Raw genomic sequence first — 16,183 nt, forward strand, 5'->3', positions numbered from 1 at the left:
CAAACATCATTTTCATTCATTGTCCTTACAGGTTTCTTTTCAAAGCACCAGCTGTGTCAGCCTTTAGCCTGGGAGACAGCACAAAAGGCTCATTCCTGTTCATTCAGGAATTGTTTCTGTCAAACAAGGGAATCCAGCATTAAAGCAGCTCTTACCTCAACATGTACAGAACAATAATAATAAATACTATGACTAGGAGGGAGGACAGGGCCACCATCACAGCTATAATTGGAGTCTCATCTGCAAGAGGAAGAGAAAGGGGTGGTTAGGGACATGAAAAACATCCAGAGCCATCATTTAACAGGGCAGAGTTCTACAATTCCTGCTTGAAAACCAATTCTGTTGATGATATTAGCAATAAAAACAGAATAAATAATAAATAGTATTAAGTGATGTTGCATTTTTTCAGTCTGAGAGTGAAGACAGCAAAGGACCTGAGTGAGCACCACGTGCCTCAGACACTCCCAGGTCAGATTAAAACCTGAAACCACCACTCAGAGCACCTCAATCTTCTCCAAGGGCTGCTCACTGTGAAGTTGTGACCTTGCAGATGAAAATGGTGATGGAGAAATTTGGGACTGGGCTATTTTTGGGGGGTTTCTTCTGCACAACTGAATGTGGGCACAGTGGCCCAGCAGCCACGAGTAGAAATATCCTCTGTCAGCTGGTGATCCACAAAATTTTCTGCCTGAGACTTAAGGGTCCAGAGAAGTTCCTAACAGACCCATGAGTTTGGTATAATGTGATAAGGAACTTTTTATTAACATGGGTGAAAACAGTGGCCTCTGTAGGATCCCACAGACACTACATTTGTAACGCCACCACGATTTTGCTTCCAGTTCCTTGTCCAACAGGACAAGAGGGCAAAGCTTCCCGCTGCAGCTGGGATCTGAACGCCCTCAGGGTGAGATTTGGTGTGAACCAGGCTGCCCAGAGGAGCTGTGGCTGCCCCATCCCTGGAACTGTTCAAGGCTGGATGGGGCTTGGAGCAACCTGGGCTAGCGGAAGGTGTCCCTGCCCATGGCAGGGGGTGGAACTGGATGAGCTTTAAGGTCCCTTCAACCCAAACCATCCCGTGATTCTGTAATTATAGAGTAATTTGGGTTGGATGTGACCTCCAAAGATCATCTAGTCCCACCCCCTACTCTTTCCTGCCTGGAAATACAGAGTTTAGACGGCAGGAGATGTCAGACACTGCCAGGCCACCGAGTGTGGCCCAATCTGGCTCCCTTGCAGAAGCTCCTCGAGGGCAGGTACCTCACAATTCCCTCGCAAAACCACTTAGATTAGTCTGAAACATTCCCATCCTCCAGACCCACAGCAGATTTTTTTCCTTTAAATAAGCCATTTGTATCCTGCGCTGGAGGTCGGTGAATCAGTGGTCGGTGCTGGCAAATCACCCAGCTGGCTTGGAAGCCAAGCAGCTCCAACCAGGGAGGAGAATGGCCCTGAAGGGCATTTTTTCACATAAATGTGGATGCCAGCCATGCCAGGCTGGGGTTATTTCCATTTTTCATCAGCTCCCTCCATCTGAGAGGGCCACCACACCGTGTCTACACAGCCCCAAGAGGCTGCAGGCCACGACCCCTCCTCCCACCTTCTGTGCATCCATTTCCCTGCAGATTCCTGCTCCATGTGTCTCACCAATTTCAACCAGCAGATTTCCTTGGGTGGGGTTTATCTTGTCCATCTCTGAGCTACCCAGGGGCACTCTGATTATATTTCTGTGTTTGTCCCTCTGTGGTGTGAGGCCTGGGAAAGTTATTTCTATTAAAACATGTGATTTTTGTGTAAAGACTTCAAGGCAATGACCTGGTGTGGCAAATAAAAAAAAATTTAAATTATCCTGGTTTTGCATGCCTTTTTCCTTTCCATTTACTGCCCTACTGCTCTGGCATCTCCCACAGCCCAAAAGGAATTTATTGGGAATTCTGCCTCCTGCACACCTCAATAGGTGCCTGAGCCTTGGCATTCCCCACCGTGACTCTTTCCAAAAGCAAGAACAGGTTGGTCTTGGCCCAACCACAGCCAGCCCTGGCCCCTCAGGGAGATCTCTGAGCACAGCCACCACCTTCATCCTGGCTGCAGGAGCGGAAGGAGAGCTGCCTTGCCAAAACCTGTGGTGTTAAGTCACTGCTGGATCATTTTTGCCTGCCTTGGCTGGAGTTAAGCTCAGCCTAACCAGTGCTGAGCCAGGCTGGAGCCGCAGGGCAGCGGTGGCTGGTGATTTGTGAGAGAGGTGTGATTTGTGGGCAGGGGTGGCTCTGGCAGCAGGGTGCAGATTTGGGGGCAGGAGTGGCTCTGGCAGCAGGGTGCAGGGAGTTTGGAGGGTTTGGGGGTTTTCTTGTAGCCGTTCTTTTGACACACCTGGTGGGATGAGGAGTTGGAGCTCTCCCACTGCTAAGGGCTCACCCAGCAAAGCCCAGGCAGGAAACGAGCTGGAGGGTCCCCAGCTGCTCCCTCCCTGCCCTGCCAGCCCTGCTGAGCTGCGCCAACGCCCCCACAGCTCCTGCCCTGCTCCAGCCTCAGCCTGAGGGTTTCATGCTGGCAATTCACTTGGAAAAGGGACAAGGATTCAACCTTCAGCTCCCACGGCGCTGGAGCACCCACTGCAGTCCAGAGCTTGGAAGGCTGGTTAAATCTCATCAGGATGGTTAAATCTTGTCCTGGCTCCTCTGAGGAGCCACCAAACCCTCCTCTGGTGCTGGGGATCATGTCCCAGCTGGAGGCAGAGGTGCTCTGTAGGGGTTTATAGGCTGTTCCCTGCAGAAGAGAGAAACCCATCCCTGCTCACAGCTGGCAACATCTGCCCACAAAACCAGTCACAGAATGGTTTGGCTTGGCAGGGACCTTAAAGATCATCCCATTCCACTCCCTGCCATGGGCAGGGACACCTTCCACCATCCCAGGTTGCTCCAAGCCTGGTTTGGACACTTCCAGGGATGAGGCAGACACAAATCTCTGGGCATCATGTGCCAGGGCCTCACCACCCTCAGAGGGAAGAGTTTCTTCCCAATATCTAATGCAAACTTACTCTCACTTCAGAAGCCATTCCCCCTTGTCCCATCACTCTATGCTCTTGCAAAAGGTCCCTTATTAATATCAGCAATATTAATATAAATCTTTTTAGGAAGTCAGATGTATTCCTGTTTCTTGTTTCCTTGCTCTCAGGAGCAGGGATGAATGACAGCAGAGAGAGCATCAAATCAGACCTAAGCCAGGCCAGATCTGAGGGAATTACACTGAGCATTTCTACAGAGGCTTGGCCACAATTTCAAACGAGTTCCCTCGGACCTGCATCCCTTTCATTGCCTCTGCTAAATGTGTGCTGGCAGTCAGTGCTGCAGAGCATCTGCCTGTTCCCTGCACCATCAGCGGGCCGGGTGAGCCAGGCGCAGCGAGCAGCACAAGGCAGAGTTTGCAAAGCTGCAACACCCAGCTCCTTCCTCCAGGTGGGAGCCAGCCCGGCTCTGCCCGCTCCTGGAGTGCTAAAGCCATGAGTAATTGCAAATATTCTGGTAGAGATGCCAGTTTGCAGAGCTGAGAGATGGAAAAACGTCCCTGAAGTGCTGTTCTCTTACAAGAAATGGATTTGTGTTACTGCTTGCCAACAGAATGAAGGAGAATAATAATTATTCCCATCATCTGCAGGACGGGTTTGGATCAAATCACATAAGTCACAGTCAATAAAGACATTCAGGAGAAAAAAAAAACCAAAAGGAAATTTCCTGAATGGCTTCTTAGACTTTGGTCATCCAGCTCTAGGGACATGCTGACATTCTCAGAGCAGGAACAATTTGTATCTAATAGGACATGTACAAATTGGAATGGGATTGTTTCATTCTAAAAAGAAAAGCCCAATAGAAATTAAGATATCAATATCAGCATGTCACCAGCTCTTCTGAAGAGCTTGGGAGGCCTCGTAAAAGCACATTTGGAAGTCCTAAGGAGAGCTCTCTGATAGCAGAACACTTCTGGAAATGTTTTTACTGAGTAAAGAGCAATGAAATATAAAATTCTTACCTCTTCTGTCAGAGTTACCTGTAGGAAAAGAAAACAAAAGTCTCTTAGCAACAAAAGGAACAAGACATTTTAATAAGTCAGGAAGGATCAAAGACCAAGACAGGAACAAATTTAGTAACTCTGATCATCTGCCCGTAAATCTTTCCTTTAAAACACCAGCTATAAAGCCAGGATGTTAAAATGAATTTCTGAGTAAGGGAAAAGGAACAAATCCCGAGTTTTTATCAGCAGAACAGGGAGCTGAAGCCAAGCTTTAACACCAATAAACACAACTTACTGTTTAAACCCATAACCAGCAAGTCACTGGTGTAATTCATTAGCACTTAAATACCGAGAGATAACACTGGTGCATAATTTTAAGAGAGTGGCTGAGCCAAGAGTTCAATTAAGAGCAGCTGGGCTCAGGGATGGGGCGAGGAGCATCCAAGGGAAGTCTCTACCTGCTGGGTTGGATGTCTCATCCAGAGGACACCGGAACAAACCCGTGCCAGGAAGAGCAGAGCCCGGCTCTCCTGGGGCAGTGCTGCTGGCACAGGCACCCTGTGGCCATGATCTGTGTGTGAAGAGCTGCAGTGCAGGGCTGAGGACAATCCTGGTGGGTTTGGACGTGGAGGAACTGCCTGTACAACGTGTGACCTTGTGCCTCAGTCCCCTTTGTGAGCACCACTTAATTCTTCCATGACTAGCACCTGCATTTCCCATTGAATCCAATGGCAAAGGCAGGCCTAGCACTGATTTTGCCCCTTGACAAATTACTTGAGATAAAGGAAGAAGTAGGTTTGGTCATTTGTTCTCAGGGCTGCCATCAAGTGAGAAGCCACTTCTGGCCTTGATGGTGCAATGGCCAACGTGTCACGGTAACCCAAGTCACAAAAAGGCAGAAGACACACAAAAATAATAAATTCAGTCCCTCCCCACCCCCAGCAGACATCATAATACAAAATCCAGGTATATTAGCAGCACTTAAGGCTTTTGCCTCCATCTCTCTCATTTGAAGGCTACATTTATTCCAAACTTGCCCCAAACTTGTGTCTAAGGCTATGCTGGACTCCTTCACTCTGCAAAAAAGGATTCCTGCTGGGAAGGAAGCTGGATGAGCTCAGGGGTGGCAGAACACTACGAAAGCTGGGTTGTGAACTTCCTTCAGCCACATCCCTTCCTCTGCTGGTAGCAAAGACAACTTCACTGCAGCTTCAGGGGCTGTGGCTTCCAAAGATTCCCAGAGGAAGAGGGCACACACATCTCACGGACGTGCAGAGACACCCAACAACCCTTGGGAAATTGGTTGAGGAATATACACTTGACACCTCCCTGCACTAACTCCACCATTATCTTGTTTCAGCGTTTCCTACCCCACCACCAAGTCATCAATCCTGCTTTCCCACTAAATCCCAAGGTCTAGCAGGCACTGCCACCTTCCTGTTGCAACTTGGAGACACGCAGTACCAAAACTGGGTCTCAAACAATACAGTGAGCAAGCCATGGCTGAAGAGTCACAGCTCAGCAAAGATTTCTGGTCACCGCAGCCTCTTTTTGCCTGATTTTTCACTCTTAACCTGCACTGAGCAGCCAAACTACACTTCATGGGGCCACTTTCCTGATGTGCCAAGAGGGGAATGAGATCAGGATGGCATCAGAGACAACTCTCTCTCATCTGGACTTTTCAAAGATTAAAATCACCCAAGTAATGGGTAAAAATGATAATGTAAGGAGAGAATCAGAGAATAGCTTGGGCTGGAAGCAACGATTCTCTAGTGCATCTGTGGATATCTTTCACTAGATAATCTTGGCCTAACCCTTTGGTCAGATAAATCTCTTCTGATCTGGGCCATTCAGGGAGTTCTATTGTTTCATATCACCATGGAATTGGCCCCAAAGTGGTTTTTTGCTCCATTTTGCTCAGCAAAGCAAAAGAAGAGCAAAGAAACAAATCCAGAGGCAGGGTGGCCTGGAGAAGAAGAGGTGGGGGAGGTGCCTACCATTGTGGGAAGCAGAAGAGGTCTCCTGTGTTGTCACCACCATGCTGAAATTCCTCTCTGTCGTCTCTGCCTCCGTGCTGGGGACAGTGGTGCGTGGAGCCGACGGCGTCACGCTGGGGAGCAGGGACAGGGCTGGAGGCACAGGCACGGTTGTCCCCGGGGTGGAGGAGATGTTGAGGCTGCCAGTGGTGGTGCTGGGGGAGATCCTGGCAGCTGTGGTTGGAGGAGGCTTTGGTGCCGTGGTAGAAACAGTCCCTGGAGTGCTCATGTTGAGCCTGTTCGTGCTCGGTGTGGTCCCATCCTCAGGACCTGGTGTGGGAGCTTTGGTGGGGCTCCTGGGGGAGGTGGACACTGTTGTGGGTGGCTCTGAGAAGGGAAAAGCACAGGGGAACCTCTGTGAGATTCTTTTCTGTGACACTGAGGGGTTTAGGTGCTGAAGATTCATGTGACTGCAACTGTAAGGATAAAACAACCAACAAATCCCGAGCGCAGGACAGGGAATGCTCTGCACAGCAGGTGATGCAAATGTCATAAAAATATAACCTCAGCAGGTGCTATTGATGGGGAGGTACAAACATTAGAGCCCCTGGACGTGAGGATCAGTATCAGTCAGGGGTAAAACCTGTGGGCCCCATTTACGAGCACCCGAAGCTCACCAATACCCTCTTTCCAATACTTTATGTTACAGCTATGTGGAGGGCAGGAGGAATAAGACACTGAGCATGTTCACCCTCACTCCTCTGATCCTAAAGATGGGATAAAGGAGAGATGAGGAGCACAGCTTACCTGTTGTAACGTTGTTAGCACCTACACTTATCAGGCCACTTCCAAGCAAAAGGAGAAAGAACCACAAATCCATGTTGACCTGGGGAGGAAAGCACAGAACACTTATTTAAACCCTCAGGCAACATCATCCCAAAATAATCCAAGGTGGGGGACGTCGCTGTGCATCTTGTAGAGCTGGGAGGGAGGAGTGGAAGCGTGGCTGGAGTCCCTGCAGGCATCTGGAGGGGAAGGATTTATGGGTGTGTTCATATGACCCCAATGGGAGAGCACATGGAGAGATCCCAGTCTGGTGGAGCAGCAAAGGTGTCCATGGAAGAAGCAGGGAATGGGTGAACTGTGGGAGAGCATGAGAGGAACAAGCTGAGCACTAAAACCAAGTATCTGGTCTTAAAGGAGATTAATAAATTCTTCATATAGTGGTCTGCAAATGACTGCACTTTGAGCAAACTCAAGTGAAATTTAGGTGAAGACCACGGCAAAGAGCCTGGATTCCAAACTCCCCAGAATCAGAGGCAGGAATGACGGAGAGGTCAGCTCCCCCTGGCTCACTGACACCTGAAATGTAACTGGGCAGGGGCAGAACACTCAGCTCCACTCAAACCCCGTTGGATTCCCTGTGTGTGTGGACAGAACAAACGCCCACAAACAATCCAAGAAGATCAGCAAACTCAGGCTGCACACCAGTACTGTACGTGCTTCCCAGGAAACGTCCAGCAAAATTACAGGACGATGACATCAGTAAAATCATTTCCCCCCAGCCCTTTTAAATACAAGATTTTTATGCTGATTTCTTTCCTCTGGAGACCTCAGAAAGCTCCTGCTATCATTATCTCCTCCCAAACACCTACGGATCCAGAGGCCCAGAGCTGTGAGATATCATCTTGCTGGCCAGGACAGAGCCCAGAGCTGCCAAGCCCAGACCAGCATGTGGCCACAGGGCCTCCCAAGGATGGGCAAATACCTCTCCTCTGCTCCGAGCCCAGAGAGGGCTCAGAAACAGCTCTGCTCCGTGCCATGGGCCGGAAGCTGCCACACGACTCCCATCCTTCAGGCTTTTGTCCCGTGTCCAGTTGCATCTCCAGGATCTCCCGGGAGAGAGCTGCGAGATCTCGCTGCCAAGTCAACCTGAGGTGCTGCCAAGAATGGGTTTTATTCCCTCCCCCTCTAATAGATCTTGTGTTGTTTGTGCTTCTTCTGTTCATTTAAATCTGCTTCATCTAGACCCATCCCAAACTCCGGGCAGAAGGACAACGCTGAAGTCATCCACGCGCTGGAAACGGTATCAGCAATACAAGATCCTCCCACCCCACCCAGGAGTATCCTCCCACCAGCACCACCTACTTACATGTTTTTCCTCCCCCTCCAAAAGAAAACCTGGCAAAAATCGACCTTACTCAGTGACCAAAAGGTCAGACAAACCCTGAACCAGAAGGAAACCAAGCTCTGGAGATAAGAGCCTTCCGTAGGCTCCGTCCGTGGCCAGTCCTGCTGCTGCAAGCTGTGCAGGGCTTTCTCCAAGGGTCCCACTGGTGTGAGCAGTCAGCATTCCAGAGGGTTTCATCACCAGTTAAAATATCTGTCTGCATGAATTTGAACTGATTGAGTCCTCCTGTCACTGGTGAGAGCAGCACTGGTCCTGCAATGCCTCCCCCAGGCTACGCTCTAGGGTGGGATGTGGGGGAAAAACCCACGACCAGTAGTTGAATGGTTTGATGACATGTTCCGCTCTTGCTGATTAACACACCTCACAGCCGCCTGCCAGAGTCTGAGATGAGCCTGGTCTACACAGGTTTGGCTCTGGGGAGAAAATCCAGTATTTATAAGGAATAAATTCTTCCCTGTGAGGATGGGGAGGCCCTGGCACAGGGTGCCCAGAGAAGCTGTGGCTGCCCCTGGATCCCTGGAAGTGTCCAAGGCCAGGTTGGACAGGGTTTGGAGCAACCTGGCCTAGTGGAAGGTGTCCCTGCCCATGGCAGGGGTTGGAACTAGATGGTTTTTAAGGTCCCTTCCTACCCAAACCATTCCGTAACTCTATGATCTTTGTAACTCGCTGCAGGAGGCAGGTTGTCCAAGCATTCCACTATAGAATCCAACAGAAATAAGGTGCTCATCCTGACGGGACCTGCCTGCAAAAGCAGGAGGAAGTTAAGCCCACACTGAAACTCCAGAGAATGGAAATGAAGGCACTAAGATGCTCTGAAAACCTCACAAGGGCTGACGAAAGCACCAAGGTCTCATCATCACAACCACTTCCTTCGCTGGGAGCCCATCACTGCCACAGCAAGGACACAATAGCAAGGGAAAGGGAAAGGCTTTGATCTTTGGGAAATACTGCTAGGAAAAAAGTGACCACTTGCTGTATTTTGATGAATATTTGCACAGAAACACCATTCACGAAGGTGGATGTGGCTCCTTTCTGTTTCCCCAACTTGTTTCTCAAAGCAGGAGTTCCCTTTCATTTGGGGTCCCCATTCATTTGGGATCCCCATTCACTTGGGATCCTGTTCACTTGGGATTCCCATTCCTTTTGAATTCTGCTCATTTGGGATCCCATTCACTTGGGATCCCCAGTCATTTGGGATTCCCATTCATTTAGTATCCCATTAATTTAGGGTCCCCAATCACTTGGGGTCCTCATTCATTTGGGATTCCATTCATTTAGGATTCCCATTTATCTGGGATCCCACTCATCCCATTTCTGCTCCCGTTCCAGGCAAGCTGTGCCAGAGCCTCCCCATATCCTCACCACACCTTCCCTTGATATCAAAGCAGGACACAGAGGGTGGGAGGAAAGAAGGAAAAGCTGTGAATCTTTTCTCTGCTCCCTATTATAGGGAAATAACCCACAAAGGATAAAAGAGCTTGGGCTTATTTCCATGTCAGTGACTGCTACATGGATGAAAGCTACAGGAGATTCCTGGACTAGCTGAGAAGCCCCTTTGGGATGGTGGGATGATCACAGAATCATTTAGGTTGGAAAAGACCCTTGAGCTCATCAAGTCCAGTCATCGACGAGGGTCCCTCCTTCGCTGAGCCGGCAGCGCAGCTCCGATGCCCTGGGATTACATCAGCAGGCAGGGAGCTCTAAACCCCCCTTGATTCTACATTTAATCAGTTCATTGATCCATGAGTGGATTGCAGGAGGAGGAAAGGCTTGGCAAGGGGAGATAATGCTGGATTTCCCTGAGCCTTGCCCCGCTTTCGTGAACGGAGCTGGATGCGGGCGGTCCACGCAGAACCTGAGTTTTTATGGCTTTATTGCTGTGACTGTCAGAAGGAACAGGATGCTGGGAGCATCCCAGCTTGCCGTGCACATCATTACCCAAAAATCTAAATCCCGGGAGCTGCTCCTGTGACCGGCAACCTGCTGCCAGAGCTGCTTTATCACCTTAAAACTGGATCCGGAGCAGGGAGCAGGCAAAGAGCCCTGCGCCAGGGGAGGGCTGTGCCAGCCCAGCTCGCAGTTCCCAGCCCCTGCTCTTAAACGCTCCCTATTCCCAAAAGCAGCATAAATAAATGCCAGTGGTTTGCTGTTCCCCGCTCCTTAACATAAAAGGCCTTGGGAGTCCTACCCCAAAGCTGGAGAAACCCGAGTCTCCCTTCCCCCTCGGCTCCCTCCCTGCTGGTTTCGGAAACGGAGAGGAAATACTTGTAATGTTATCAACATAAACACAGCTCTTGGCCGGCTGCAACATCCTGCGAGCTCTGCAGAAAAACACCCTGACGTCAGGGCGCCGGCTCTGCCCAGGAGAAAGGAGCCGGCTCCGGCACTGCTGCTCCGGAGGGTCGGGATGCTCGGCATCGTGGCTTTGTTTGAAACCTTCTTTTTCAAAGATCAGGGCAGGAAACCTTGATAATTGTCACTGATGTGCCCATAAATATTATATATATCTGTATTTTTATATAGATAGATATGTATATATATATATATGTGCATGTGCACTGCACTCTTCCATAAACTGCTCGGGATCTTCCTTATAGGAAAGGCTGGATTTTAAGCTGCAGGATGTATGTTTTAAAAGAAGCAGATCTTGTCAAGATGATTGATGCCGGAGGGAGCAAAAAATAAAGGAAATAATCTCTTTATAAAGTAATAAGTGGCTTCAAAATGCGTGCGCTGGTGCTACAGCGGGGGTCAGGCTGCAGGATCACCCCGCCGCGCTTCCAGAATGCAAAGAATTAGTGTTTATAGCTGCAGAAACTGCCCAGATCCAACCCGGATACAGCCGTCCACAATCAAAGGCAGGATTTACCCCCACCTCTGACATATTCCTAATTCCTGGAAAATGAGGCAATCTTTTTCTGTGTGCAGTGCGGAGACACAACCTGAATTCTAACCAGCTTTCCCGGGACCCCAGCAATCTCTGCTGTCATCAGGAGGATGCTGAAAGGCAGTGGCTCAACTGAGACTGCCTGACTGCCTCATGCTGGCTCCAACTGCAGTGAAAAATAATATTCAGTTTTCCTTTTTATTTGTTGGCAGGGGGAAAGGGTGCAGAACTGGGAGCAAGGTTGGCTCTTTGAAGCAGCTCACAGTAGGGCGAGAACAAGTATGAGCATAAAGAAAGGGGAAAAAGGTCATTTTTTTATTCTTTTTGGTGGCAGCAAGCCATCACCATGGCTCAGCCACCCTGGAAAACAAACCTGTCGTTCCCTCTCCCCCTCCCTGCTCCTTTAAAATCCTGTTTGTGGATTTCCAGCCTCTCACTGGAGCTGCGATCCACGGCAGAGTAGTTTGTCTGACAGCAGGGCGACTTCACCATAACCCCAAACCTCTCGTGTTGGATGAGATGCAAAGGATGTAAAAACACACATGGAATAGCCGAGGGCTGCGGCGAGTTGGCCATCACAGGGAGAGAAGAATTGAATTTAGGGAGGAAAAAGGGTTTTGTTGCACTAAAGCGCAGTGACTAATTCCTCGCATGTGTCTCCGAAGCTGAAGCAAGGCCTTTGATGTGTCACTGAACATTATTCCCCCACCCTCTGCTTTTCCACTCTTCACCAGAAAAGATGAATCACAGCAGCCATTCACCCTTTCTGAAAATCCATTTAGTTTTCTTATTTTTTCTTTTTTTCTTCTTTTAAATAAACAGGCGGCTTCCACACGAGCGACAGCCCCTGAACGGAACAGGGCAGGAGGAAGAGGATGAGCCTGTGGGAAGGGCCTGGAGCGTGGCTTTCTCCACCCACTCAACCTTCCACAAATCACTGCTTTCCTGCACATCAGGATTTGCTCATGGCATAGTTTGGAAGGCACCTTAAAGACCATCCAGTTCCAACCTCCTGCCATGGGCAGGGATACCTTCCACTATCCCAGGCTGCTCCAAGCCCCATCCAGCCTGGCCGTGGACACTTCCAGGGATCCAGGGGCAGCCACAGTTTCTCTGGGCACCCTGTGCCAAGGCTTTAACAACCTCACACTAATGAATTTCTTCACCTAATTCTGCCTTCTGGCAGTGTGAAGCCATTTCATCCTGTCTCATCACTCCACGCCCTTGTCCCAAGTCCCTCTCCAGCTCTCCTGGAGCCCCATTAAGCACTGGAAGGTGCTTGAAGGCCTCCCTGGATCCTTCTCCAGGGAACACTCCCAGCTCTCCCAGCCTGGCTCCAGAGCAGAGGGGCTCCAGCCCTTGGAGCATTTTCACATCCTTCAGTCCAACAGGTGAGCACACACTCATCTTACCAAGAGCACAGTACGTGCAAGGAGGGAACCACCTGGATTTCTGGTCACCCAGAAATATCTGTCACTGTTAGGATGATGATAAAAACTGCTGGTCTAAACCAGGATGAACCTTTCCCGTGGATATGAACTTTAGTGAGATGTTATCCCACCCCACGGTGATCCTCTCTCAAAGCCCCCCTGGCAGCAGGAGCCACCTGTGCAAAGCCATCGTGGGGGGATGGAGAGGATCAGGTGTTCACCAGCCAGAACATGGAAGGAGGTTCCCCAAGCAGGTCCAGGGAGGGGATCCTGCCCCTCTGCTCAGCACTGCTGAGGCCACACCTGGAGCAGCGGGTCCAGTTCTGCCTCCCCAGGACAGGAGGGACATGGACAGACTGGGGAGAGCCCAGTGAGGGGACTGGAGCATCTCTGCTCTGAGGAAAGGCTGGGAGAGCTGGGACTGCTCAGCCTGGAGAAGAGAAGGCTCGGGGGCCTCATCCCTGTCCATCGACACCTGCAGGGAGGGTGCAGAGAGGATGGAGCCAGGCTCTAGCCAGTGGTGCCCAGGGACAGGACAAGGGGCCATGGGCACACACTGACCACAGGAGCGTCCCTCTGAACATCAGGGAACACGTTCTGGCTGTGGGAGTGACCAAGTGCTGGCACAGGTTGTCCAGGGATGTTGTGGAGTGTCCTTCCTTTGAAAGATTCAAGATTTGTCTGGACACTGTCCTGTGCAACCAGATCTGGCAGCTCTGCTGGTGTGGGAGGTTGGATCAGGTAACTTCCAGAGGTTCCTTCCAAAGTCTATCACTGTGATTCTGTAACTGACTGTCCTGCAAACTTTTCAAAAAGCAAAGCTGCTGGGATTGAAGCTCATAGTGGAATAAGAAAGCACCCAGCACTGAGTAGGAGATCCCTACACTGTGCAGGCTGTTGGAAGGGATACACAAGGATCACCAAGTCCAACTCCTGATCCTGCACAGGACAACCCCAAAAATCACACCATGTGCCTGAGAAAAATCACACCATGTGCCTGAGAAAAAATCACACCATGTGCCTGAAAGCATTGTCCAAACACTTCTGGAACTGAAAAATAAACTGATGAGATTTTCAGCAAAAAAACCCAGAGAAAAACAATAAATGTGGGTGTTTTTGGGACATGAAATAGTTCAATTTCCTACAAAGATGCAGAAATGTTGACAGTGGGTACCAGTCACTGAACCACAGAATGGTTTGGTTTGGAAGGGACCCCAAGGATCATGCAGTTCCAACCCCCACAATTCCTCCTCTGTAACTGGCACGTCAGACCTTACCCTTCTGTATTATCTTGCTTTTAGGAAAGAAATTTGTCCCTGTATGTTTAAAAACAAGCAAATACTAACAAAGAGCCTACAGACTTGATGGTCTCATGATAAAATTATGGCTGTAAAAGCCAGGAGATGAGGCTCCATCCCTGGATGAAGCCAGGAGCAGATCTGCGGCACATCTAAGACCAAGCCCTTGAGGATCCTTGTCCATGGAGCTGCACAGAAGAGCACCCCTGTCACAGCCTGGAAACTGCCCGAGGTGCCTCGGAGGGGAAGCACTACAAATACAAATTATTTTCCTAATAATAATTTTACTAATAACTCTCATAATTAGAACAGGTTTAATTCGCCCTCAGCCACTCTTTTCTCCTGGCGCCACAGATGTGTGATCGTGGGAATATGTGCCAGTTGCTACTGCAGAATAAACTGGGATGGCTTGGGGAATAAATTATGGATGAGACAGAGGGGATGAAAAGCTTCCTGGGCTTGTAGCAGTGGAGAATGACCAGCTGGAGAGGGTTTCCCAAAGGACAGAGCATCGAGGTGGGACAGGTGAGAGCAAGAGAAAGGGAAGTTTTGAGAAGGAGAGCAGAGAGCTAAGCTTGAGGGAGCTGTGAGAGCAGGGAGGAGGAAGGTGAAGGACAAACTCCAAGCTGTCACCACGAGGAAGGTGCTGGGACTGGAGGGCTTTTTGCTGCAGGTGAGGGATGGGAGGCATCAGAAGCTGTGCTGCAAAAGGGAGAGGGAGGTGAGACCTCCTCTGGGATGATTAACACAGATCTGCTGAAGAAACGCCCTCAGAGCTTGTAAAAACCCCTGGCTAGTATAAGACCACTCTCCTGGCGTCCTTTCCCCATGGGATCAGCACTGCAGCTGCAACACGGCACTGGGAAGTGGAGAACAACCACCAGAGAGGCACGGGAGAAGCTGGCTCAACTCATTATTCAAAATCCTTAATTAATAATCAAAACAAAAAAAGTCAAGGCACACAGGAACATATTTCCTTAAATATTCCATTCTAGGGTGTCCCCTCCCAAGTCCCAGGCGTGTACAAAGGAAACACGAGCACAGTTCACATTTCAGCTATGAAAAGGACTGGTTGCTTTTGATGCAGGAGTCAGGATGAAGGATGGCCATTATTCAGCATGACAACATCCCTACCTAGCAAGATGCCTCTTGGAGAGAGAGAGGACGGTGCGTGGGGAGGAGAAACGAGGCTTAAAATAAAAGAAACCCCCCCCCCCCCCAAAAAAAAAAAAAAAAAAAAAGCCCAGTGTTTGAGCTCAGCCCTTTCTGCAGGACCGGGATGAAGTCCCAGCTCCACACCAAGATTGAGCCGGGAGCGTTCAGGCACTGAGGGCTCAGAGCATCCTACTCAAAACAAAGGTGTCAGAGGGGATCACTCGCATGACAGCCTTAAAATCTCATTACAGAGGCTCAGCCCCAATTAAAATGCATGCGTTCGGTCATGCAGCTTAATCTCCGTGGTTGTGCTTACCCTGAAATCCACCCGGGACACCTGTAGGTGCGGGGAGCAGCCAGCCCGTCCCACGGAGCAGCCCCCGGGCTAAGAAAGTGCCGCGGAGCCGTGAAATCACCGCTTTACCTGCGGTAATTCTGCACCGCTGCTCAGTTCAGCCCTGTTGCCACAGTAACACTTGTGGTGTAGCCGAGATCACTGATTATGAAACTAGGAAAAAAATCAGAGGCTGCTAATTAGGATATACTCCAGTTCTCCAAAAGCTCCATATTAATGACATTACGATTGCGAGCGCAGGGAAAACAGACGCCAGGAAGAATCACCTCGGTCAGCACCCGCGGCCAACAGCTGCTTTTTGGGGCTTTTCTTATAGGCAGGTCTTAAAAATTCAGCCTGAAAATTCCCTGTAAAATCGACTTGTTTTCCTCCTCTTTGAACAAATGTGCAAGACTCGGTGGAACAGTCTTTACTCTTTACATATATTTGCATGTATTAGACTGGGGGAAAAAAAAAAAGGTTGAGGATGAGGTACAAATGGTGACAGCCGGAGCGGGGCCAGGGATGCATCCCCTGCATCTCTCATTAACTGTGTTTTTCTGTTTTCCAGAGAAACCAAAATCATGATTTTACCAGTGGCTGTGAGGGTTTATAAACAAGGTTTGCAAACGAGGGGAACTGGATTTGAAGCGTTTTCCTCCCTGACTTTTGTGAGTGCCAAAAGCATTGTGAGGCACGTCTTCTGCTGAAGGCTTCAAGCTGAAAAGTCTGACTGGAGCAGTTGTGCTGCCAGACACAACTGTTTTTCAGCACAATCCACAAATAAGACATCGGAGCGTGTTTCCAGGTGGAAGGAAAATTGCCTGACAGGTATTTCTGGAGCTGCAAGCCCAGAGAGATGCTGCCTTAAAAAGTCAGCTCACCAAAATGCCACGATTTTTCCATT

The 16,183-nt window shown here is 49.7% G+C and overlaps 1 protein-coding gene across 2 annotated transcripts in view; it reads right to left on the reverse strand.

The window, feature by feature from the left end:
- Positions 1-16,183, reverse strand: part of PTPRA (protein tyrosine phosphatase receptor type A) — a 114,633-nt gene that overhangs the window by 15,620 nt on the left and 82,830 nt on the right. The window contains exons 2-6 of one of the 2 annotated variants that reach the window (XM_048303659.1): positions 15,259-15,450; positions 6,789-6,867; positions 6,003-6,368; positions 4,024-4,041; positions 156-240 (exon numbers count right to left, since the gene is read on the reverse strand). In XM_048303659.1, the coding sequence (XP_048159616.1) occupies positions 156-240; positions 4,024-4,041; positions 6,003-6,368; positions 6,789-6,861 (542 nt within the window). In that variant the 5' untranslated portion in view covers positions 6,862-6,867; positions 15,259-15,450. The remainder of the gene's footprint in view (positions 1-155; positions 241-4,023; positions 4,042-6,002; positions 6,369-6,788; positions 6,868-15,258; positions 15,451-16,183) is intronic. The other variant, XM_048303658.1, reaches the window with a different exon arrangement.

This window comes from Corvus hawaiiensis, chromosome 5, assembly GCF_020740725.1.
Source record: "Corvus hawaiiensis isolate bCorHaw1 chromosome 5, bCorHaw1.pri.cur, whole genome shotgun sequence".
Classification (NCBI taxonomy): domain Eukaryota; kingdom Metazoa; phylum Chordata; class Aves; order Passeriformes; family Corvidae; genus Corvus; species Corvus hawaiiensis.